Source organism: Vulpes vulpes, chromosome 12, assembly GCF_048418805.1.
Source record: "Vulpes vulpes isolate BD-2025 chromosome 12, VulVul3, whole genome shotgun sequence".
Taxonomy (NCBI): Eukaryota; Metazoa; Chordata; class Mammalia; order Carnivora; family Canidae; genus Vulpes; species Vulpes vulpes.
This window is the reverse complement of record NC_132791.1, coordinates 29,117,152-29,143,431: the sequence shown is the minus strand read 5'-3', so window position 1 is coordinate 29,143,431 and position 26,280 is coordinate 29,117,152. Positions and strand designations below refer to the sequence as shown.

The 26,280-nt window shown below is 37.4% G+C and overlaps 1 protein-coding gene across 1 annotated transcript in view; it reads right to left on the bottom strand.

Moving 5' to 3' along the window:
- Nucleotides 1-23,265, bottom strand: part of LOC112927598 (RNA exonuclease 1 homolog) — a 36,249-nt gene extending 12,984 nt beyond the window's left edge. The window contains exons 1-9 of the mRNA XM_072728130.1: nucleotides 23,194-23,265; nucleotides 20,494-21,653; nucleotides 19,976-20,062; nucleotides 17,522-17,729; nucleotides 16,971-17,089; nucleotides 15,607-15,759; nucleotides 4,514-4,610; nucleotides 1,455-1,517; nucleotides 116-265 (exon numbers count right to left, since the gene is read on the bottom strand). Of these exons, the coding sequence (XP_072584231.1) occupies nucleotides 116-265; nucleotides 1,455-1,517; nucleotides 4,514-4,610; nucleotides 15,607-15,759; nucleotides 16,971-17,089; nucleotides 17,522-17,729; nucleotides 19,976-20,062; nucleotides 20,494-21,645 (2,029 nt within the window). The 5' untranslated portion in view covers nucleotides 21,646-21,653; nucleotides 23,194-23,265. The remainder of the gene's footprint in view (nucleotides 1-115; nucleotides 266-1,454; nucleotides 1,518-4,513; nucleotides 4,611-15,606; nucleotides 15,760-16,970; nucleotides 17,090-17,521; nucleotides 17,730-19,975; nucleotides 20,063-20,493; nucleotides 21,654-23,193) is intronic.
- Nucleotides 23,266-26,280: the final 3,015 nt, after the last annotated feature.

Genomic DNA, 26,280 nt, shown 5'->3' with positions numbered 1-26,280 from the left:
TAAATTATGTAAATAAACTACTTAGATACTAGAAATGAATTGGAAAGGGAAATAATCCTTTTACTGTTCCAGCCCTGGTAAGGAGTGAGGATTATTTTCAGTTCCACATACTTACTGTCATTTACAAGAGCTTTCGTCATGCCTGTGGTTAAAAGAATACTTCCCGGTTTCTCAGGGTTGGGTTGGGGATAGTTATTTTCATGTAACTGTTCTTTGCTTAGAAGATAGTCTTTCAGATGTCTGTAGAGAGTAATTCCTGTGAGGGCTAAGGAAAAAGAAAGGGCAATTTGATAAAATTTAAATACTATGTTTTAAAGGAGTGGTAAGATTAGAGTCTACTAATCCTTCCAGACATGAAAAGCTAGGATGCTGATTAACATTAAGTAAGGGAGTAACCTAAAAGAATTCAAGTCTCCATATCTTCTGACAGAAAGGAAAAAAAAAAATATATATATATATATATACACACACACACACATTGCTCCCGCATCATGTAATGTCCTATACTTTGGATCAGAGAAGGGAAAGAATCAGATCAGCAATAGCTAGAGCATATTAAGCGTGCCAAAAACTATCCTAAAGACTTTGTTTTAAACTTTACATGAACCCAGAAGGGCAAACATATTGACCTTGTTTTTACAGAAGAGGAAAATGAGTCTCAGAGCAATGAGGACACATGCTCAAGGTTACACAGCACGGCTAATACATAACTCAGGTCCTCTGGTTCCAAATCACGCTTATTGACTCTTAATAGTCACTGAGATAAGAAGGGTACAAAAGCTTACAAGCAGAAAACATGGTGACTTTCACATGGGCAAAATTCTCAAGTTAAAAGATCTTTTTCTAACATCACTAACTCTAATCCCCTAGCACTAGTGGATTCTTAAAAATTCTCCTAATATATTATTTAGAACTCTGGCAGAATTTGCTAGACTATCTTTGGCAAACCCTTTTGTAAAAGGAAGAATTCTTCTGTGTGAGAAGTATTAGGAGATTCTAGAAGCACCTACTTTGTTTCAGACAAGTACTTGCAGGACAAGTACTACCATCTGGTTTTATTCAAAATACAACCAAATTCAAGGAACACCTTTTCTCTAGCTTCTTGCTCCTGGGAGTTTGTTATAAATTCAGACTTTGAGCCTGTTCCCAGACCCACTGCAGCAGAATCTTCATTTTAACAAGATTCCCAGGCAATTACATGCATGTTAAGTTTGAGAAGCACTACTCTTACTATGTTAACTATCCCCACTCTCAAGAAAAGACACTGAGAATTCAAACACTACCTGAGTAGAGCCCATTTTTTCACCTATTTATACTAATTTTGAGAAAGGATATCAAATATGTCTGGCCTGCAGATGACCCCTCATAAGCACAATAGTTACAACTGCATTATGCCACATTTACTTCTTTAAGGTGACATGGACAAGGGTCTGTCATCATTACACCAAACTTACCACTATTCTTTTCATTCTTTTTCAATCCGGTTGTTTTGCTGTTGTTCCTGCTTCCAGACATATCTAAAACATACAAGAACTTTTCTCCTGAGACAATGAGTTATTTTTGTCTGCTTCATAAAAAAAATACAGAACACAAGAAAGGTGTACAGCATAATAAAATTTTTATTTTTACCTTAAAACAAGCACCCAACAAGTGAGACCAAACATCTTCCTAACCAATTCTGAGTTGGGAAAAAAGTTAAATTTACTGAACTACTAAATAGGTCAGGACTTCATATTTTCCAAAGCTAATATATTTTGTATATTAGCTAGAGTATGTCTAAATGTGAGTCAATGAGTTTTCATCATCATTGACTGCAACTCTAACAGCTTGCAAATCATTTATTTTCCTACTTCCATTGCAAATATCCAAAATATGTACTTAGACCTCTATGTTCAATTTCTGTATGCTATATTTAATATGAAAAGGGGGAAGTTAGAATACCATAAAAATACTAATCTAAGAGATCTTGTATATTTGTTATTTAAAAATTTTTTTATTACATTTAAAATTTTTTAACCCATTAAAGCTAGCATACAGTGTTATAACAGTTTCAGGTGTACAATATAGTGATGCAACACTTCCATACATCACCTGGTGCTCATCACAAGTGCCCTCCTGTAATAATCCCTATCACTTTTTTCACCTAGCTCCTCCCCCAGCTCCCCTCTGATAACCAACAGTTTGCTCTCTGTAGTTAAGAGTCTGTTCTTTGGTTTGTCTCTTTTTTCCCCTCTGTTCATTTGTTTTGTTTTTTAAATTCTACATACTAGTGAAATCAGACAGTATGTCTTTTTCTTACTTTGCATAATATACTCTAGATCCATTCTCATTGTTGCTAACAGCAAGATTTCATGCTATTATATGGCTGAGTAATATTACATTGTGTATGTATACAATGTACACACACATATGTATATAAATGTATATATAAATAATTTCTTTATCCTTTCATCTATCATTTGGGGCTTCCATAACTTGGCTATTGTAAATAATGCTGCAATAAACATAGGTGTGCATATGTTCTTTTGAATTAGCATTTTCTTTTTCTTTGGGTAAATACCCAGTAGTGCAATAACTGGGTCATAGGGTAGTTTTATTTTTAATTTTTTGAGGAATCTCCATACTTGTGTACAGTGGCTGCACAGTTTGCATGCCCACCAACAATGCATGAGGATTCCTTTTCCTCCACATCGTCACCAACACTTGTTGTTTCTTGTGTTTTTGATTTTAGCCCTTCTGACAGGTGTGAGGAGATAGTTCATTGTACTTTTGACCTGCAATTCCCTGATGATGGGTAATGTTGAGCATCTCTTCATGTGTCTGATAGCCATCTGTATGTCTCCTTTCAAGAAATGTCTGTTCATGAGAGTGTGTATATAATGCACATTTAAGTCTACTTAAAGTACTATATATTTTTAAAAACCCATAAAGAATTAATAGTTTTTATATTCTTGAAATTTTAATAGCCTAAGTATGACACAAAATCCAGAAACTAAAAAGGAAAATACCTTCTATATTATTAAAAACTTCATAAATAAGGCTGAAGTACAAGTGGAAAACTAAGGAAACTATCTGCAGTGCACTAAAAAGGGATACACAAAAAGTTGTTGTAGATGAATAGGCCAATAATAAAGGGGGGGGGGGCAGAAGGATGTAAAAAGGAAATTTAAAAAGAGAGCGGAAATGGAAGGTCTTCATAGCAATAAAAAAAGATTACAATAAGTTCACTTCTAGTCTATACTTTTACATTCTGAAAGATGATAAATGATTCACTTTTGCAAGGTGTGAGGACAAACACACATTCTCCTACCTTATAGGTGGGGTAAACACTTTCTGGAGGCAGTTAGAAATATTTACTAATTTTAAACATGCACACCCTTTCTGCTAGCTAGTCTGTGCACAGGAATTTATGCTAAGGATATATATGCTCTAGAATGAGGAAATGTTAGAGTTCACACTCCATTAATCATAGAACTTATGGTAGAAAAAACATGTAATCAACCTAAATACTCAGATGCATTTGTTTCATCTGCATTACACAAAATGGAACATCAATAGTATAGATTCTATATAATTGATTATCATGTAGTCATTAAAAAGTATACAACAGATCTAGATGTTAACAAATTCTAGATTAACTTGACTAGAGACTTCAAGGATACCTTACTCAGTGAGAAAAGTTAAACTATGCATAACATGATTGTATTCATTTAAATTATTAAAATTTTATTTCTGTATTCATTATAGCAGGGTCTATATAGAAGATTTGGAAATTTGGCTTTTTTTTTTTTAAGACAGAGAGCATGAGTAGGAGTGGGGGAGGGGGAGAGGGAGAGGGAGCAAGAGGATCTTAAGCAGTTTCTACACCCAGCATGGAACCCAAACGTGGAACTCAGTCTCACCACCCTGAGATCATGACTTGGGCCAAAATCAAGAGTTGGATGCTTAACTGACTGGCCACCCACATGCCCCTAGCTGTTTTGTTTTTTAATACTTTTCTGTATTATTTGAATTCATGCCATGTGTTCTCAATGGGGGTGGTACTGACCCTGAGCAAACAAAACTGGCTTTTATGGAATAAAAAAAAAAATCATAGTCATTACAATAGTAGTGGCTCTCCAAAACTCAACCTTATCCAACAAAATATTATCCCTTAATACTTAATATTACTGGGGGCTGCGGCGGAGTTAGTAGAAAAAAAGTGTCTAAAAAGAGGCCTGAGGGGGAATAATGAAAACAAAGAAATACTATTCTGCATGAATGGGTTGCTTTTATAACCAAAAACCAAGTTTAAATATCTTTGTGATAACCACTCTTGAGGAATTATATTCCTTTGTCTATTATCAAGTCTAATTTGTTATCTTCAACCAAAAATCCCACTTCACATTCTACTCATGAGAATATTTAAAAAATACAGAGTATCTAAAAATGACCCTAATGAAACAACACATTCAGTGTCAGGTGTTCATCACCAGTTTTTATCTTACCACTTGACTAATTAAAAACAAATTACCTTGATGTCTCAGCTTCTTAAGAGTATTTATTGCTATGTTCACATACATATTTCTACTGCCACAGCGTTCATAAATGGCCTTTTCTTCTATTTTAGCCTAGAGCATGAAGTGAATAACAAAAAATATCAAATCTCAAGTCTAAGGATAATAAATATCATTTATGATATACTGGAATAAATATGGCAAAATATTTAACTCAAGGAATGGGGAAAAATGGTGGCACAAATAAAAAACAACTTATTTTACATTTTTATGTTTATGGTTCTTAAGAGAAAAGAAAAAAATAAACTTATCCAATGAATCAAATCTAAGAACTAAATACTTATCGTTACAAACTAAAACCACAGTAGAGAATGTACAGTGCAAAAAGCCTACAGTATATATGAATTCATTCAATTCTCAAAGGGAGCCCCTAATGTATCAAAGGCACATACTATTATTCTCATCTAAAAGTGAGGAAACTAAGCCCAAATTGCTAAATACTTTGCTTAAGATCACACAGCGAAGGGAAGACATGATCCTCTTTTCATCATCTTTATTTTGTATGTTACTTTTCTAAAGCTATAAAGTAATTATTATTTTTACACCAGGACTCATTAACATAGGTAGTAAAAAAGAAAAGTGGATGAAATCTGACAGAAACAGGTAAAAGGAATAAAATAATAAATAGTATATTGATACTTTATGGAGCACCGAGTACGTGCAGCTTTGATATAAGCTCATTAAATATTTTCTCAGTCTTCATCATGATTCTGTGGGCATAGGTGCTGTCATCACTAACATCTATGAGGTTAAGAAAAAGTAAATATTTTATTGTTGCAGAGCTAGTAACTGAATCCAGGTGTGCCCAAATGCCAAGGCCAAGACTTTTCTCACTATACTAACTTCACAGAGAGGAAGGTGTGGGAGGTGGGGGGGAGGGGGGGCGCGGGTTGGGGAGAGAAAAGAAAACAAACAAAAAAGGGTAACATTTCTCTGTAAGAGACTGCTTTTTTGTTTATTCGATTTGCCATTATTCTTTAACAACCAATATAGAATCCTAGAGGAGACAGACTTCTGGAATGGCAGGATAAGAACTTTCATGAACTCACTGTCCCATTAAAATAAAACCATTAATGGTTTTAAATGGCAAAACCATTTCAAAACTCTGAAAATTCACCAAAGCCACAGAACAAATGGAAAATTACCTAAGAGAAACTACTGAACCTCGGTAAAGCAGTGGGGTCTATACCATCTTAGTTGAGGCTTTTCTCACCCCCAGCTTAACAGCATAGCAGTAAAAGGTTGGCAGCCTGGTAGCCAACAGAGAAGAGAGACTTTTTTATTTTTTTGGCTACATGATAAGCATCATCCCCAGAGCACAGTCAATATTTTGTCTGAACAAGCAGCTCCGTGGAAAATCTCTATTCCCAGGGTGTTGTGGGTATTTAGACTCTGAACTCAGCTCATGGGGGCAGAGGTACCTATTCCCAGGGTGCTATTAAAACAGTTAGCAATTGGGTGGCAATACAGAAGCTACTCAAGGTTATGATTTCCCAATTGGCAAACAGGAATCTGGCCAGGATTTTTTTTTTAAAGATTCTATTTACTTATTCATGAGAGACACACAGAGAGAGAGACAGAGGCCGAAGGAGAAGCAGGGTCCCTGCAGGGAGCCCGATATGGGACTTGATCCTGGACCCCATGATCATCAAGGCAGATGCTCAACTACTGAGCCACCCAGGTGTCCCTGGCCAGGAATTTTTTTAACAATCTTAGAGATCTAGATGACCATAAAGAACTCTGAAAACCTCTGACATATTCCTGGGGCTTAAGAGGTGGCCAGGAAAGACATAGGAAAAGAGAAGGCCCTATAAGGCTGTTCTTGAAGCCCTGGCACAAGCAGGAAGTAAAAGTTAATGCTATCTACAAACTGTGGTAAGTTTTAGGGCATGTCTTGTCACATAGGGCCCTTGGCAAATGGAGGAAGACATACAGACAAGGCATTTAAGAAAATTTTCTAACCAGTCATTGGCTGACCAGTAAATTATGCTGACAGAGGGTGACCCCTTTGAAGTCAGCCTTAAAATAAAAAATAACTTAAAAAACAATGCTACCAGAGAACTTAGTGGCCATATACTGAAATGAATACAAAATCTACAGAATTAGTCCAGTAACAGGACTTGTTTGTCACTAAACAAGTAATTAGCAACAAGGAAAACAAAACCTAGCAACAACAAAATGTATCTGACACCAGATTTATCACAATATACTATTTAACCAAATGCTCTTCAACAAAAAAAATTATGACTCATGTAACAAAACAAAAAAGTGTATCTCATAAAGGAAAAAAAAAAACAGCCAAGAGAAAACATCCCTGAGAAAGTCCAGGTTTTGGACTTAGTAGGTAGTAGGCAGATTTTGTAAGTATGTCTAAAAAACTTAAGGTAACCATGTTTAAAGAATGAAAGAAAATGGTGTCTTAACACATAGGGAACTTGAGTAAAGAAAAACTCAAAAAATAAATTTTTTAGAAGTTCTGGATTAAAAAGTGTAAAAATTGTAAAAAGTGTAAAAGTGTAAAAAATCAGGGCTCAACAACAGGTATACTAGCTGGTTATTTGGTGGTTTGGGAGTTTTGCTTTTTGTTTTCATTTTTTAAAAGATTTTCAGGGAGAGAGAGCATAAAAGGGCAGAGAGTCAGAGAGAGAAGCAGACTCCCCGCTGAATGGGGAGCCCAATGAAGGACTCAATCCTGGGATTCCAGGATCATGACCTGAGCTGAAGGCAGACACTTAACTGACTGAGCCACCCAGGTATCCACTAGATGGTTATTTGAATCCACATGAGAAATAAAGAATATTGGCAAATATAACTTCATAGGAAAATATAAAAGAGAATAAATGTGTTTGTTTATAATCCTTTTCTATTTTAACAATAGCATAGAATAATTATAAAATTGTGCTGATAGGCTTGTAAAATGTATGATAATAATAGTATAAAGGAGGGGGTAGGAAACATATAAGGACAAAATTTTTGTATACTATTGAAATCAAGGTTTTAATCTGAACTAGATTGTTATAATTTAATATGGTAACTGTAATCCTCAGGGCAAAACTAAGACAATAACTTAAAAAATATAGCCAAAGAAATGCCAGGGCATTTAAATGTTACACTAGAAAATATCTACTTAACACACAAAAAAGTACTAATTATAGAGAAAATAAAAAGACACAAGACATAGAAAACAGCCAAATAGATGATGTAAATCCTCCTGTTGGGTCATTAGTTAATAAATGTAAATTGATTAAGTACTCCAATCAAAAGCCAAGATTAGAAAATTGGGGAAAATATACTTAATTGTATGCTGCCTAGAAGATGAAAAAAGAAAGATCTAAAGTGTCTAAGTGTCACCCAACATGGGGTCAAACTTATGACCCTGAGATCAAGAGTTGTATGCTTTACCAACTGAGCCACCCAGGCACCCCAAGATAGACACTAGATTTAAAGACCAAACAGGCTGAAAATAAAAGAAAAAAGAAGTACTTTGTAAATAGCAAAACATATTTGGAATGGCTATACTAATATCAGACAAAACAGATTAAAAAACTTTTTAAATTTAAAATTATTAGTGAATATATACTGCAATACTAGTTTTTGGAGTAGAATTCAGTGATTCATCACTTACATACAACACCCAGTGCTCACCATAACAAGTGCCCTCCTTAATACCCATCACCCATTTAACCCACCCCTCACCCACCTCCATCAACCCTCAGTTTGTTCTCTATCATTAAGAGTCTCATGGTTTGCTTCTCTTTCTCTTTTTTCTTCTTTCCCCCTTCCCATATGTTCATCTGTTTTTCTTCTTAAACTCCACGAGTAAGATCATATGGTATTTGTCTTTCTCTGATTTATTTCACTTAACATAATACTCTCTAGTCCCACCCACATCATAGCAAATGGCAAGATTTCATTTTTTCTGATGGCTAAGTAATAATAGTCCATTATATATATATATAACTATAACACATCTTCTTTATCCATACATCAGTTGATGGACTTTTGGATCCTCTCCATAATTTGGCTATTGTTGATAATGCTACTATAAACATCAGAGTACATGTACTCCTTCAAATCTGTATTTTTGTATTCTTTGGGTAAATAACTAATAGTTCAATTGCTGGATTGTAGGGTAGTTCTATTTTTACCTTTTTGAGGAGTCTCTATATGGTTCTCCAGAGTAGCTGCACCAATTCGCATTCCTGCCAACAGTCCAAGAGTGTTCCCCCTTCTCCACATCCTCACCAACACCTGATGTTTCTTGTGTTGTTATCTTTAGCCATTCTGATAGGTGTGAGGTAGTATCTCATTGTTTTTTATTTGTATTTCCCTGATGCCGTGATAGAGCAATATTTCATGTGTTTGTTGGCCATATGTATGACTTCTTTGGAAAAACATCTGTTCGTGTCTTCTGCCCATTTCTTAACTGGATTACTTAGTTTTGGGGGGTGTTGAGTTTGATAAGTTCTTTATAGATTTTTGGATTCTATTCCTTTATCAGATGGGTAATTTGCAAATATCTTCTTCTGTTCTGCAGGCTGCCTCTTAGTTTTGTTGACTGTTTCCTTTGCTGTGCAGAAGCTTTTTATCTGAAGTCCCAATAGTTCATTTTTGCTTTTGTGTCCCTTGCCTTATGATACATATCTAGTGAGAAGTTGCTATGGCCAAGGTCAAAGAGGTTTCTGCCTGTGTTCTTCTCTAGGATTCTGATGGTTTCCTGTCTCACATTTAGGCCTTTCATCTATTTTGAATTTACTTTTGGGTATGGTATAAAAAAAGTGGTCTAGTTTTATTCTTCAGCATGTTGCTGTCCAGTTTTCCCAAAATTACTTATTGAAGAGCTGATCTTTTTCCATTGGATTTTCTTTCCTACTTTGTTGAAGATTATTTGACCATATAGTAGTGGGTCCATTTCTGGGTTCTCTATTTTGTTCCATTCATCTTTGTACCTGTTTTTGTGCCAGCACCATAGTGCCTTGATGACCACAGCTTTGTAATATAGCTTAAAATCCAGAATTGTAATGCCTCCATTGTTTTTTCTTTTTCAGAATTGCTTTGGCTATTCGGGGTCATTTGTGGTTCCATACACATTTTAGGACTGTGTGTTCTAGCTCTGTGAAAAATGCTGTTTGTATTTTGATAGTAATTGCTTATGTGTGTGGATTACTTTGGGTAGTATAGACATTTTTTTTTTTTTTTAGTATAGACATTTTAACAATGTTTGTTCTTCCAATCCACAAGAATAGAATGCTTTTCCATTTCTTTGTATCCTCTTCAATTTCTTTCATAAGTGTTCTACAGTTTTCAGCATACAGATCATTTACTTCTTTAGTTAGGTTTATTCCTAGGTATCTTACTGTTTTTGAGACAATGTAGATTTTAAAACAAAAGTTGTTACTAGAGACAAAGACATGATAACATGTTCCATCAGAGAGACAGAATAATTATAAACAAATATGCCTCTAATAACAGAGCACCAAAATAGAAAAGGCAAAAGCTGACAGAACTCAAGTAAGAAATAACAATTCAACATTAAGAATGAAGACCTCAAGTTTCTCTCTTTTCTAGCTATCCAAGATGCCAAAAGGAAATAAGGCTAAGGGGAAGAAGGTGGCCCTGGCCCCTGCTATTGCAAAGCAGCAGAAGGCCAAGAAGCTGGTCAGTTTCAGAAAAGGCCCAAGATTTTTGGCCTTGGATAAGATATCCAGCCCAAAAGGGACCTCGCCAGCTTTGTCAAATGGCCCTGCTATATCTAGCTGCAGCAGCAAAGGGCTACTCTGTATACATGTTTAAAAGTGTCTCCTGTGATTAATCAGTTCACCCAGGCCTTGGACCACCAAATAGCTACTCATCAGATTAAGCTGGCCCATAGACCAGAAACAAAGCAAGAGAAGAAGCAGACTGAAGAGAAAGCTTCCAGAAAAGGGGATGTCCCCACTAAGAGGCCTCCTGCTCTTTGAGCTGGGGTTAATACTGTCACCACCACAGTGGAAAACAAGAAGGCTCAGCTGGTAGTGATTGTACACGATGTGGATCCTATTGAGCTTGGGGTCTTCCTGTCTGTTCTGTGTTGTACGATGGGGGTTCCCTACTGCATTAACAAGGGGAAGCCAAACTAGGGCATGTGGTCCACAGGAAGACCTGCACTGTCACCTTCACACAGATTAACTTGAAAGACAAAGGAGCTCTGGCTAAGCTGGTGGAAGCCATCAGAACCAATTACAATGACATATATGATGAGATCCACTGCCACTGGGGAGGCAATGTCCTGGGTCCAAACAATGGTGGTTCACAATGCCAAGTTGGAAAAGGCAAAAAAAAAGCTTAAGAACTGGCCACCAAATTGGGTTAAGTACACACTGTTGAATTATGTATACTTAAAATAGAAAGTTCTCTTTCAGCCAGGGTCAAGGAGATCTCAATACTCAATCATGGAAACATGTCATATGGTGAAGAAAATAGAGCATTTCAACAACACTATGAATCAACTATGCCTAGTACACATCTATAGAATACTCCATGCAATAACAGCAGAATATATAGGCTTCTCAAGCACACATGGGACATTTCCCAAAACAGATCTTGTGTTAGGCCATAAAATAATCCTCAATAAATTTATTTTTTTAAGATTTTATTTATTTATTCATGAGAGGCAAAGGCATAGGAAGAGGGAGAAGTAGGCTCCTTGCAGGGAGCCTGATGCGGGACTCTATCCCCCGACCCAGGATCACACCCGGAGCAGAAGGCAGATGCTCAAATGCTGACCACCCAGGTGTCCCAATTCTCAATAAATTTAAAAGGATTTATATCATACAAAGTATGTTCTCTGACCACAATAGTATCATATTACAAGCCAATAATGGGAAATTTGGGAAATTCACAAATATGTGGAACCTAAATTACACAATGGAGCAAGAAAAAAAATCAAAAGGGAGATTTAAAAATTGAGATGCATATAAATAGAAACAATGTATCAGACCTTTTGAGATACAGCTAAAGCAGTGATTATAGAATAACTGCTACTGCAAATGGCTTTATTAAAAAGATCTCAAATAAATAACCTTGCCTTCTATCTTAAACTATAATTTTAATAACAAACTGAACCCAAAGAAATAGTAGGAAGGAAATAGTAAAGAGTGGAAATAAATGAAATAAAGAATTTCCTAAGATAGGATAACTAACAAAACTAAAAGTTGGTTCTTTAAAAAGATCAAAAAAATTGACAAAACTTTGGCAAGGGTGATCAAGAAAAAAGAAAGAGACTCAAATTACTGAAATCAATAAATAAAGAGGAGGCATCACTATAGAACTGACAAAAACAAAAATAATTCTAAAGGAACACTACAAACACTATATGTATGGAATACCATGTACTAACATATTAGAAAATTTAGATGAAATGGGAAATTCTACAAAAATAAAACCTCCTGAAATTGACTCAAGTTGACTTGAGATGAATTAGTAATTAAAAAGAAATTCCCACAAGCCCAGACCTCACTGATGAATTCTCCAATATTTAAAGATGTTTTTTAAAAAAGGAATAGAAACCATTCATAAAATCCTCCAAAAAGTAAAAGACAGAACTCTTTCCATCTCGTTCTATTATAACCCTGAAATGCAAAAACAAAGTTACCACAAACAAATACAATGTTTATCACCAGAGAAATTAAGAAATGTGGTATCACATTATAAAATATTCAGCTTTCAAAAAGAATGAAATTCTGATATCTGCTACAACATGAATGAACTTTGAAAACATTATACTAAGTCAACAAAGCCAGACACAAAAGGACAAATGTCACATGAGTCCACTCAGATGGGGTACCTAGAGTAAGCAAATTCACTGAGACGGAAAGTCAAACAGAGGCTGCCTGGAGTTTAAGGGAGAGAAGAATGACAAGTTACTCTTTAATAGATACAAAGTTTGTTTGGGATGAAGAAAGAGCTCTGGAAATAGTAGTATTGGTTAAACAACACTGTGAGTATATCGAATACCACTAAATTGTGCACCTAAAGTGATTAAAATGGGAAATTTTATGTCATGCATATTTTATCACAATTAAAACAACAGTAGTATTTTAATAAGAAAGTTACAGACTGATGTCTGTAGACCTGATTAATAATGACACAAAAATCCTCAATAAAATTCTAGTATATTGAATCTAGTGCACAGGGTTATACACCATAACCAAGGGGGTTTATACAAGAAATGCATTAAAGATAAAAACAAAAATACCACCCACACACACAACCAAAAAAAACCCAACCCACAACCATGTAATATACTACATTAATTGTCATAGAGTTTTTGCCCTGTATTCATCTCAAGAGATATAGAAAAAAGTCTTTAAGAAAATCCAACACAATAAGCCACTTAACCTAGAAATAGAAGGGAAGTTCTTCAACCTGATAAAGGACATGCAAAAACAAAACAATCCACAATTACCACTGTATTTAATGAAGAATGACTTGTTCCTTTATGGAAAGGAATAAGACAAGGATGCCCCCCCAACCTCTCTACTTAATATTCTACTGGAAGTTTGTGCTAGGGAAATTAGGCAAGAAAATGATATAAAATGTACCCAGATTGGAAAGGAAGAAGTAAGACTACCTTTATTTGCAGATGATATCATCTTGGTTAAAGAAAATCTCAAGGAATTCACTAAAAACTAGTAGAATAAACAGGTACTGCAAGGTTTCAAGATTCAAGATAAAATTATCAATTGTATTTTTATACACCAGCTATGAACAATCTGAAAATAAAATTAAAAAAATAATTCCATTTTTAGTACTAAAAAGATCATAACACCTAAGAATAAATTTAACAAAGAATTTCAAGAATTGTACTCTAAAAACTATAAGACCTGTTGAATTAAAAGGGGATGAATAAATGGGAAGACATTCCATGTTCATTGTTCACAATTTTTAATATTGTTATATGATAATCTACTACAAATTGATCCCTAGATTCCAAGCAATCTCTATTAAAATTGTAACTCAGTATTTTCATAGAAGATATTAGCTGCACCTAAAAGTTATATGTAAATGCCAGGAACCAAAATAATTTGAAAAATTTAGCAAACTTATAGGAGTCACAGTTCCAACTTTAACAATTGCTACACAAAACTACAGTAATTAAGATTGTGCTTAAGTAATTAAGCACAAGGTAGAAATATGATCAATGAAACAGAATCAGAGTCAAGAATTCATGGTCCTTTATATTTAATATTAGTGATCAAATGATTTTTGACAAAGTTGACAAGGAAAATAAATGGTGAAAGAACAGTCTTTTCAACAACTGATGCTATGACAACTGGACATCCTTGTGCAAAAATCATGTAAAAAATGGATCATATACCTAAATGTATTAACTAAAACTTGTAAAACTCAAAGAAAAAAATAAAATAGGAATAAATCTTTGTTATCTTGGTTTCTTAGATATGATACCAAATGCACAAGCAACAAAGAAAAACAGATGAATTGGAATACATCAAAATGAAGAACTTTTTGTACTGCAAAGAATATCATCAAAAAGTGAGACTACAACCCAAAGAAGAAAAGATTTGCAAATGGTCAATCTGCTAAGAAGCTTGTATCCAGAATATATAAAGATCTCTTAAACCTCTACAGTCTTACAATATCCATTTATGTACAAATGTTCATTAATAGCCAATAAGTGGCTATTACTCAAATGTCCATCAACTTGATAAATGGATGGATATATCCATAAAACATTATTCAGCAAGAAGAAATGAAGTAATGATAACATGCTACGAAATGGATGACCCTTGAAAATAGTATGCTAAGTGAAAACATTAAGCTGGTCACAACAGAACCCCATATTATAGGATTCATTTTTCTAGAAATGACCAGAATAGCAAATTGTAGAGAAAGTAAATGAGTGGTTGAATACGGCTAGGAGATACGGAGGGCTAGGGGTATGACACCTAAATGGTACAGGGGATCTTTCTGGGGTGATGGAAATGTTTTAAAATTGATTGTAATGGTTGTACAAGTGGGGGACTTGAGTATACTAAGTTGCTAGTATGTACACATTAAATGGGTGAATTAATGTAGCATGTGAAGCATAGCTCAATAGAGCTGCTAAAGAGAATCCCCGAGTTCCTCCTCACTCTTGATAAAAGAATCTGTTAAGATGACAACTTCACTTACATCCCAAATATTTCTAGCACCTGGTAGCTCACCTCTTTTTGAAGCAGCAACGGTATGGGCAGCATATCAGTTATAAAGGTCTTCCTCATAAGCGAAGTGAAACCTGGCTCTTGTTGCATTCACTCCCAGAGCAATGGGAATTAACCTCAATCAGAGAAATGGTGGCACTACTAAGTCCAACTCTAGTGCTCAGATATGTTTATATGTTTGTGTAACAGTAATTAGAGATTTTAACAGAAAAATGCTTGAATGATTAGAATTCTGTAAATATTGGACGTGAATTGCAATAATCATATGGAACTAAGTAGTGTCTCTCTCTCTCTCTTAGAGCACTTATTCCATGTAGGGAGTCATAGTTCCCCGACTCCTTATTACTCACACAGCCCACAAAGGTTCTTGAAGATACAGATGGGGATGAGAGCCATAGCAACTGCTATTGATTTGAAAGGTTTTGAAAAAAAGGTTTAGAGTAGGATTTCCAAACACAAGTACCTCCAAGAGACCAGGCCTGGACCATAAATGAGAGTAAATAGGTGTATGTAGTAGGGAGTAGTGGAGACTATGGCTCACTAGACAGTATACGCCCCAAAAAAGGAGGGGAGACAATACTCAGATTAATACACCACTGGCCTTGATAAGAAAATCATGGGACTGGGCCAGTTTTTGTCACTAGAGCAGCCAGGATACTCTTGACAACTTAAGAAGACCAGGCAAGTCCTCCAGGAACTGGTCCCACGGCCTAGTTTCAAAAAAGAAGTGAAGAGAAAATGAATGAAGTTGTTTGCTAATTGTACCCCATAAGTTTTTTTTTTTATTCAACACAAAAGCTGTGAAGTATGTGTGGGTCTCCAGATATACTGTATTATTCTGTACTGACCTTGTGAAGAGCCTCATCCTCTGTTTTATAAACTCTCAAATACTTCTCAACAAAGAGGTTGACATAGTGTTGTCTCACTTCCTCAGGGACTTTGGAAGAGGATTCTGGTGTGACCAAAGCCCGCTTGCGATGAGCCACCCTGTATTTTGGCATCTTGTTAAATACAGAGTTGTTGATTAGAGAAAAGAAAAACACATGTTTCTGTTTAACATTTCTACTATGTGTATGAAAGAAGTAAAACTCTCAGGTAAGTTCTACAGTAATAAAATTCAAAAATAATGTCCAATTTTAAATTTCTTAAAAATAGAATAGTATGAGGCATAAAAGGGCCTACACTCACAAAAGTTTACTGTGACACTGCTGGGTCTGTGCTGTTATCTCCGTGTACCCCACTGGAGCTGACCTGAGTACTCAACTCCTCTCTCTACTCCCCACATCTGCAATCGCAGAGCTCTGATGTGCTCCTCTGCCCAGCATATAGGAAAGTCTGCCCCTTACCCATTCTTAAAACAAATGCATGTCCCAATGTCAGTTACCATTTCACAAAGAAAAATGCTCAGACTTAAATAAGATTTATGAAGAATGTGTGAATCCTCAGTTAAATGATCCCAGGTATAAACAATTTTAGCATGCCTCTTGAAGAATGTATAAAGACTATGAGAACTCTAAAATCAGTTAATCTGCCTCACTTTTTGGGGGGAAAAAGCCAATATTACACTTTCCTGCGTTGTTGGGTTGTAGCTCAGAGGCATTTTAGGGAAGGAGAAAGCCTTAAAATTGACAAGTGGTTTTCTGCTGAAGAATACTTAGTAAACAGGGAAAAAAAAGTCACTGCCACAAATAGAAAAATAACTAAAGGGGGAAGGCTATATTACATCACTGATAGCATTACTTACTAAAGGTCTGCCTGCCTGCCTGCTTGCATTCTCTCTCTCTCTCTCTCTCTCTCTCTCTCTCTCTCGTACACATACACAAGCCTTACAGGATGTCTCTTGAAAGGTATATTCCAATGTGAAATTTTCCTTTGAAAAAAATTGAGCAGTCTTAAATTAATCCTAGCCACAGAGGTTTTAGGTCTAAGAATATGCCTAGTATTTCCATGGACAGGATAAATAAAATAGCTGAATGTGACTTTCAGACATAAATTTCATCATTTTCATAAAATGAAAATAACTGTATCTAACAGTAACCAAGAAAAGTGGAAACTTCTCTCTGGTGTCTGACATTTATCTGAAGACAGGATCTCCAGAAAAAAAAAAAAAAAGAATATAAGCACTCTCTCAGGGACTCTATATATAGACAGGAAAGTAGGAAAGTTGGTTATCAGAAATAAAACTCTAGTCTTCAGACTTAGTTTATAATACCTTTATAGGAATAGAAGCAATACTTTTCACAGGAATGTGTGATCTGCTTAGCTTTACAGTTGGCTTTTCCCTTGATAGAACAACATCCACATGCAGGTCACTTGATATAAGCAAATTTTCTAAGAAGTTTTAAAGAACAAGAAAAAAAAAAGGTAAGTTTTAGTGATCTTACCCTCAGATGATTAGAGTTTATTTAGTTACCAATTCAAGGTTTTATAATACTTCCTTTATAGACTCTATATTTTTTCTGGAAACAAAATGTAAACATGAAAAAAATCCCAATAGCTAATCCCAATATAAACTAGAAGAACAAATTTAGACAATTTATAAGGCTATTCATTCCACGTAGAAATACTGCAAAATATTACCTCTTATGGCTTAGCATTTAAGGATAAACAGCATAAATGATTTAAATATCATGCTAACCTTATTGTTTCACATAAAGCTCCATGTGAACAACTTAACTGTAATTGGTAATACGTGGACTTCATAGGAAAGGTTCTTTAAAATAAGGTAAAATTCCATTTCTTAACTAAATGATTTTCTCATACCTCCTGAGGCTTTCCTTTGGGCCTGAGAGATCGGATATGCAAATATGGTTTTGTTTTGTTCTGACCGGGCAGCAAGAAAAGCCTGCTCACTCCTGATGTCAGCCATTATCTGCACTGCCTGTTGCTGGGCCTGAGGGATTCCAGGATGACTAATTAGTGGTGGAACTGGCTCCCTGAATGGGCTAATGATCTCCTTACTGGTTGGAACCTACAAAGCATCACAGAAAATACAAAATGATTTAAAAATGTGAGAAGACAGATCATTTCACTTTTTCTCTTTGCACAAAGGCTTTTGGAATTGACTACATTAATAATACCCCATGTAATACAATACACACATAAATGGAGTATTCTCAGAAATAATCTGAGAAAAAAAATGGAATCTTTAAAGCATATAAGAAAATTTCCTTGAAATAAGAGAAAACGTTATTTCTTATATGAAAATAACACAACTTCGTATGCAGGTAATAACGTTAACAAAACAGCTAACAGTAAGACATATCCTACCAACGTTACTAGAATTTGAAGTCAAGGAAAGAATGCTTTAGGTAACCCCGCAGAAGTATCAGGTGACACATTCAGGGAGAAACAGCAGGCTAACATCAGACTTCTCTACAGCAACATTCAGTATAAAAAGAGAATGGAACACCAGAAAGGATGTTCAGCTTGATTAATAGCAAAATAAATGTCACAGAAAATAAGAAAATAAAATTTCACCCAGATGGACAGGTTTTTAAAAAAATTTAATACCCATTTTTGGTAAAGGTTTGTGGAAAGGGAACCCTGAAATACTATATAGAGCTGTACACTGCTACAACCCTTCTGGAAGGCAATTTGGCAACATACTTTTACAGTGTTAAAACTCTATCTTCCTTTGTCCTGTTACTTCCATTTGTGAGACTTTATTTTAAGGGAGAAAAAAATTAAAGGGATATAATGTTAGCTTCCATAATTTTTTTCCTAAGGAGAAAGAAACTACTTTATTAAATACCTATATATCTGACCCTTGGATAGATACTCAATATCTTCATTTCACAGATAAAGAAAATGAGGCTCAGAGAAATTAAATAACTTGCCCAAGGATGTCGAACTATTGTGCGAAGAAACAGAACCCAAGTTCTCTTTTGGGACTTGGAAGCATAAATGTTTTTTATATATGCAGAAGATTCTGCTGTCAATGTATACTAAGTACAAATAACACAGAATAGAGCTGAGAAATGAAGTTTGTTAAATGGCACTTTTTAACACAAAAGTGGTAGAGGAATACTACTCACAGCAGTGCCTATTTAGCTTCTTTACAAGCCATAAAGGAACTTCAGCATATACAATGTTACAAGAAGTTTAAAGGACTTTGGAAATCTATAGCCCATTCCCCTTATTCACAGTACTTAATATTCTATAGGGTCCCACAAACAAGCATCAGTGAGTATTGAACCGTTGCTCCTGGGGCAAACATAGAGTTCGGTTCAGGTGAGTCTCTGGTCACATTTCTGTTAACCAATCAATAACTTAACCTTGTTTTATGTGTGTTTCTGTTTGAAGACTCTTAGTATATATTGCTGACTCGTGAACAGTGAACTTGTGGTCAACAGCACTGTATCTCATGCCTATACAAAGCTTATCTAAGACATCTTCTCTGTGAGGCACATCACAGGCTTCTTGCTCTCAGAAACACTAGACAACCCTATACTTGGCCATTTTAATCAGCAAAATTACCAATACCACAAACATTCAAAGAACATGGCACTCAGTAGATTGAGAAAAGGGCGAATGTTAACAGAATGAGAGCTGAAAAAAGAAGGCAATATTGCTGTGTTCAATCTTAGCTGGGAAGGTGTGTGTGAGGCATTTACTTTTTTTTTTTTTTTTTTTTTTTTTGTCATTATGCAGGCTGACAAAGGACCACAAAAACGAGTCCTTATTTTAAGGTTACAAATTACTTTCAGTGAATAGGTGAATTCGTAAATACAGAATCTGAAAATAATGAGGTTTTTTTTTTTTTTAAAGATTTTATTTATTCATTCATGAGAGACAGAGAGAGAGAGATAGGCAGAGATACAGGCAGAGAGAGCGAAGCAGGCTCCATGCAGGGAGCCCGATGTGGGACTCAATCCCGGGACTCCAGGATCATGCCCTGGGCTGAAGGGAGGCACTCAACTGCTGGGCCACCCAGGCGTCCCAAATAATGAGGACTGACCATAGAAATCTATAGTTAAAAAGCTATGCAATAACAACTTACCTGCTTTTAATCAAAATGTTAGATGATGGGGAGGGGGGGATGAAATGAAGGATGCAGAAAATGCTTACAAGGAGGAATCCACTTACTGAGTGTCCACTTGTGCCCCCAGATGGATAACAAGACAGCAAGTACTGGAACATACTTAAAGCTCAGAATGACAAGGCATGCACTTTGTAAAATCATGTGCTCTGCAAGTGAGGAACTAAATAACTCACATCAAACTTGGCAATATGTGCAATTCTCTTTTTTGGTCCAGAAGTGTTTTGACAATACAACATCTCTAATTCCATTTGCTTTCCTGCCTAGTGGGAAAAAGATAAGAATTATCCAATTTTAGCAGAGTAAAGGCAAATCTAGCACAATTCCTGAAAAGCCACAGGAATCCAAGCTACCAAATATTGGGCGACTTATTAAGAAATAATTCACAAAAAATAATTTGAATTTGACATGCATACACTACTATAGAAGATTTCTCTAAGTTGGGAAATCAACTGTAAGCTGCTGTATGTACTACCACGGCCTCTGGAATCTGTCAAGCCTATGAGACACTATAGCTGGCCAGTTATCAAGGCTTTTGCCTTGTCGTTCCAATATATTACTGATCACAAGAATCAGTATGTATTATATACACATTATAGAATTCATATTTCCATAGAATTTAGAATAAAGTACGCACTTAAGGGAAACTCCTTTAAATTTAGGAAAAAGATTTAAAAAAAAAAACTGGACTGACCTGTTTAGTAGTCTCTCTACAAGCTTCACTTTCTGTGAACTCGGTGAAAATCTGAAGACATTCCTTCATCGTATCATCATAATCAGAGGGAGTGTCCTCTTCAGTATGTTCCTTATCAAAATCAAATTCAACTAACTTGTGGTCAAAAGTAGTGAAGTCTTGACTATCATCTTGTTCTCTCAGCACTTTGTCTTCTGCATGCTCATCCGGGGAAGAGATTTGGGGCTGGCTTGAGTAACGACATTCACTTTCTTCATTCTGAGAATCATAAATTGTTTTTATGTATTTTTTACTCTGTGGGTAATTATCATCATGGATTCTGTTCCGTATTTCTCTGTCACTGAGAGGTGCACAAGATATACTTTCTTCTGAAATACAGACATAGTTTCTCTCACCGCCAAAGCTTCCCATCTCAGACATGTGGTTTTTAACACCATACAAGTTTATGTTACTTTTTTTAACCAGGGAGTTTTGCATGAGCAATTTTGGTGGTTCTGATTTGTTAGCATCATCATCTATCAGTGTGGTTGGTTGGGTTTTATCTACTTTTTCCTCTTCGGTGCCACTTATTTGAAGATTTCTCTCCTCTGAGGACATTATATGTATCCTTTCGTCTATATTCTGATATTTGAAGCCTCTCAATGGTTTAGATTTCTTAGCAATAGGCATGATTGGAGGTACATCCATTACAAGGTCATCTTCATCAGATTCTTGAAGATTTATCATAATTTTTATTGGTGAAACATAAGGTCTTTGGCTCTCCTGGGGCTTGTGGCAATTTTCACCCACAGATTTTTTCCAGGTGCAGAGGTGTTGTGTATCAGTCTTATCTTGCCCTGCTTTCGATGCCCCAAGCAGCCCTGCAGAATAATTGAGCAAGGGATCATATTCTAGATCCATTGCTGGACATTTGTGGTCCAGCACATACTTTCTAGGCTGACTCTCTTCGTTCTTTGATGGTTCATTCCACTTCTGTTTTGGAAGTAGGCTATTACATTCAAGAACATCTTGCCTATTTTTGTCACTCCAGGAGGCGATGTGGCTTCGAGATAGCTCTTCAAGTGTTAAAGTTAACTTGGAGAACTTCTCCTGCTTTTCAACTTCAGTCTTGACAGATTCAATTTCTTTGTTGAGCCTTTCCAGTTCTTCCATAGTTGTACCTAGTTTTGTCAATGGAAGAAGAGTTTTATCTTTGCAAATCACTTCAGATGAAATGCAGACTCTAGAATACCCTGGACAAGTAGCTTACTATCAAAAGGACATTAACTCCTCCAAACCCAGCAGCAGTTCACAGGGGGTGGTTTATTAACTGATCGGTTCTTAGAAGCAGAATGAGAAGTCAAGGCTAGCTCTCTTGAAGTCTTTCAAATATTGAGCTCTTCTCCATGAGTGATTAAAGAACATTCGTGCCTCGTTATTAGAGTGACTATCTACCAGTGGGCAGGCCAGTTTTGCATATAATTATTGAACTATGTCAAACGTGATACAGTTTGGATATACCCCATTCACCCTATTATTTACCAACCAGTGACCATTTGAAAATGATTCAAAAGCTAAATGCCATTTACATGGAATTGCACATAGTTTCATACACCAATACATCTTCCCAGTTATAAGAAAAAGTCATTTAAAACATTAGTCTTTCCTAAATTCAGTGGGCCTCAAAATTTTCATTGAGGTCCCTGGTATTCTACTGATTGCCTCAAATATAAAACACCTCTCCCACACACATTGATCATAAAAAAAAAAAAAAAAAAAGATCTTAAAAAAATTGGTCACTTAAACTCCAAGCAGCTGGATTCACACTCCTAAGGAAAAACCAGGATACTAACAAGATATAAGGCTTGTGGTAACGGCTGTTCACAACACCTGGCAGCTCCCTCCTGACTTTTCAGTAAGGAAATCACAAGTTTTTCCCCTCTTTCCAAGGTACATTTTCCTTTATCATTTATAGGACAATTTACACACTTCTCTCTTCTCTCAAACAAGAGATTTCAGATTTAAGATGTGGTCCCAATGTTTGAAGCTCTGAATTCATTTTAGAGAATCCCCATGTTTTGCTAACACACACATGCTTCTTTACCCTACGAGCTCCCTCCTGGCTCAATAGCCTTTTGTTTTCTATTAAGAAATTAACTCTGCTGAAATCCAAAACAAGGTGTTACAAAAGCGTATGGCATTTGGGGGGAGGAGGGAGAAGGCAAAAAGCAAGCACAAGAATGAAAATGATCCCAGAATCCAACAAACGCCTGGATCTAATTTCTCTTTCAATAAACTTGAACAGGGAACTAAATTCTGGGTAATCAGTCAGAATTGCATTTTAGCATAATCTGTGTTTTTTTTCGGTTGCCTTCATGAAGGACTGTTTAGGCACTGCTTTGGGGGAGCTATTGGGGGAAAAAAAAAGTGATTATACTTTCTATGTCATAAGTTAAAAAAAAAAAATCCCCCCCATCAGCAGCTACATGCAGAGGGCTAATTTTGAGGGCTAAACCTTCGCCCAGGCGAAGATTAGAGGGGACCGAGGGGAGTTGCTCTGGACTGTAAATACTTTTTGCTCCAACCAGGGTCCCGCCTCACCTCCTTTTCACCAGAGCACAGAAAACCCCTTATAATAATCCCACACCGGGGAGGGCGGCAAGGAGAGAGGAGAAGCCCACACAAGCCCACGCCCCACCATCCCTCCCACGGCCCGCAAACCTGGGCAGGCCGCCGCCGTGGCCCGCGCGCCCCGAGCCGCGCATCCCGGTCCGCAGCCAGGAGGCCACCGGCCCCCCCGCCCCGCCCCCACCGCGTGACCCGGCCCGCCCCGCCCCGCCCACCTGCGGGCGGAGCCACCGCGCAGAGCGGGGCAGGTGCGCACAGCTGTCACTCACGCGGCGGAGGGGCCCAGCCTCTGGACCCGAGACAGGAGTTCTTTTTTTTTTAAATTTTTTAATTTTTTAATTTTTTAATTTTTTTATTTATTTATGATAGTCACAGAGAGAGAGAGAGAGAGAGAGAGAGGCAGAGACACAGGCAGAGGGAGAAGCAGGCTCCATGCACCAGGAGCCCAACGTGGGATTCGATCCCGGGTCTCCAGGATCGCGCCCTGGGCCAAAGGCAGGCGCCAAACTGCTGCGCCACCCAGGGATCCCCCCGAGACAGAAGTTCTTAAGACAGCCGGCCCCCTCCGTCCTCCTGAACCCCTCTGCACCCCGCCCCCGGCCGCAGGAGTCTTGCGACCACCCAAAAGGCCTAAGGATAACGCCCTCAGTCAGGACCCGCCCACAGCACCCTTACTATTCCACTTAGAATGTGCTTCCCACGCGAGGGACAAAGAGCAAATAAAGGTCGGCACTAAGGCTCCTGATGCTGGGTGTAGGGTGCTGGGGAGATTGACTCTTGGGGACTCTGGGACAACTTGGTTCCTCTTCCTAACGCCAGCGCTTGTTTTTCTCTTGTAATAGCCACTTAGGAATTGCCCTTGAATAGCCATGGGAGAGGAAAAGAGATTAGAGTCCCTCCTTGAGGGCTGAGGGACAGGCCGCGAGTACGGGCATCAGGGAAAGGAAACAAGAGGGTGTTTCAGAATGCAGGGGAGACAGGGGAGTTAAAACGGAATTGCTTCTATTTTTTTTTTTTTTTATGTCCTTTCAAGGGAAACATCCAGAGAACCTCAGGAAATGCAGGTTTGGTAGAAGGCAAATCAGAAGCTCCCCCAGGACGCCCCCACACCAGCCTGGTCTGTGGGACCCTCTTCTTGCTTCTAGACTAGGAAGTGAGGAGAAAGAGGTGGAAGCCAGTAGGAATTACCTGATATTTTTCATGCCCACTGATGAGAAGCCAAGTTTTAAAAATATAGTTGATATCTCTTTTGGTCATTTTTAGCCATCGTCATGCTATATTGATTAACTTTCTCACTATAATGCTTTTTTAGTACTGGAGATGAGTTGGGTGATTGAAACGTAACTTACACCTGCTTCTGTTCAAGGAGATTCTCGACACCTCTCAAGGGTGGGTGGAGAAAACAGGTGGGAATGGTCGGTAGACATCCCCTCCTCAAGCCCACCTGAGGCTCTTTCCATGAGCTCTTTCTCACCCATGGATTCAATACGGCTCCTCCGCATCTGGAGTACTTCCAAGCAGCTGCAATCATCTGTCTCACTCATTTCCCTCCTCATTTCCTGGTGCCAGAACTGGCAATACAAACGCTGGCACTGACCCCTGGGGCCGTCAAAAGGGCATGGCAAATGGCAAAAGTAACCCACAGCGGGCAGCATGGGCTCACGGTCACCCCCACTGGCTCAGGAATTGCCCTCTAGGAGCTAGGCCTGAGGTAAGCTGCTAAGCCACTTCTTGTCCTGGAAGGGTCGGTTTTATGTAGTCTGTAGGTTCTGAGCTTTCCCAACCAATGGTGAGACAGGGGCTGAGATAGAGCAGAAATCAGGGAGTTAGCTAATGACTCAGAATAGGTTGGTAAGGGACCTGGCAGGTGAGTGTAAAGAGTGTGTCTGTCTTCTATGCAGAAAGTTTATAGAGACCTAAGCTAGAGGTAGGGAAAACAATTTCCCAAGAACTAAAAGGACCCTTAAGGAACCTCCTGCGGTATGTATGTGGGGCCTGCCTTGCTCCTAAACGACCTCTTTTGGCTTTTGTTATGTTTGACTAGTAACCTTCCTGGATCACAGAGAGGAACTCACTTTGGAAACACATCTTAGCTTTGCCCCCTCTCCAACAGGTGATCTTAGGCAGGCTGATTTGCCTGAGTTTTCATTTCTTGATCTGTGAGATAAATGTGCCTTTAATAGGGTAGTAGAATTCAGCATGATGTAATGTACCAGACTGCCTAGCATAAAGTAGATGAGAATTTAGGAAGATGATAAAACCTAAGTCCTCCCCACCGCCCCAGCTCCACACATATCTGCAAAAGACCTGACGCATATTCCTAAAATCCCTCCGTTTGAAACTAATTCCTCAAAGCAAAATAATATCCATATTCCATCCATCTTCTTTGTAAACTGAAATACATCTGGGATGGATGATCTCATAAGTGATGGATAACTGGATAATTTTTAAACGAGAATGCTAAGAGTCTTATAATGATCTGAAGTGGCACTTGTACCCCAATGTTTATAGTAGCCATGTCCAAACCATGGAAGTAGACAAACTATTGAGAGAGCCCAGATGTCCGTCGACAGATGAATGGATAAAGAAGATAGGATATGTATATACAATGGACTATTACTCAGCCATCAAAAAAACGAAATCTTGCCACTTGCAATGACGTGGATGGAACTAGAGGGTATTATACTAAGCAACATAACTCAATCAGGGAAAGACAATTGTATGATTTCACTCATGTGGAATTTAAAAACCAAAACGGGAGGATAGGGGAAGGGAGGGAAAAAAATAGACAAAATTAGAGAGGGAGACAAATCATAAGAGACTCTCTAGGAAACAAACTGAGGGTTGCTGGAGGGGAGGTGAGTGGGGTGACAAAATAAGTGGATGATGGGCATGTGAATGTAATGAGCACTGGGTGTTATATGCAGCTGATGAATAACTGCACTCTACCTCTGAAACTAAAGATACACTATGTCAGTTGAATTTTTTTAAAAAAATTAAGTGATAAAATTATAAAAAGAACGCTAGGAGTTTCTAGTACTACTTTAGTTTCATTTCTTGACAGGGCGGGACTTTTTAGTCAGTAAAACATGAACAAGGTGTTCTTTTTGCTTTGGTGAGGGGGAGTGGGGTGTGGGTAGTGGTGATTACCTTGAAAGTCCTCAAAATGCCCCCAGATAA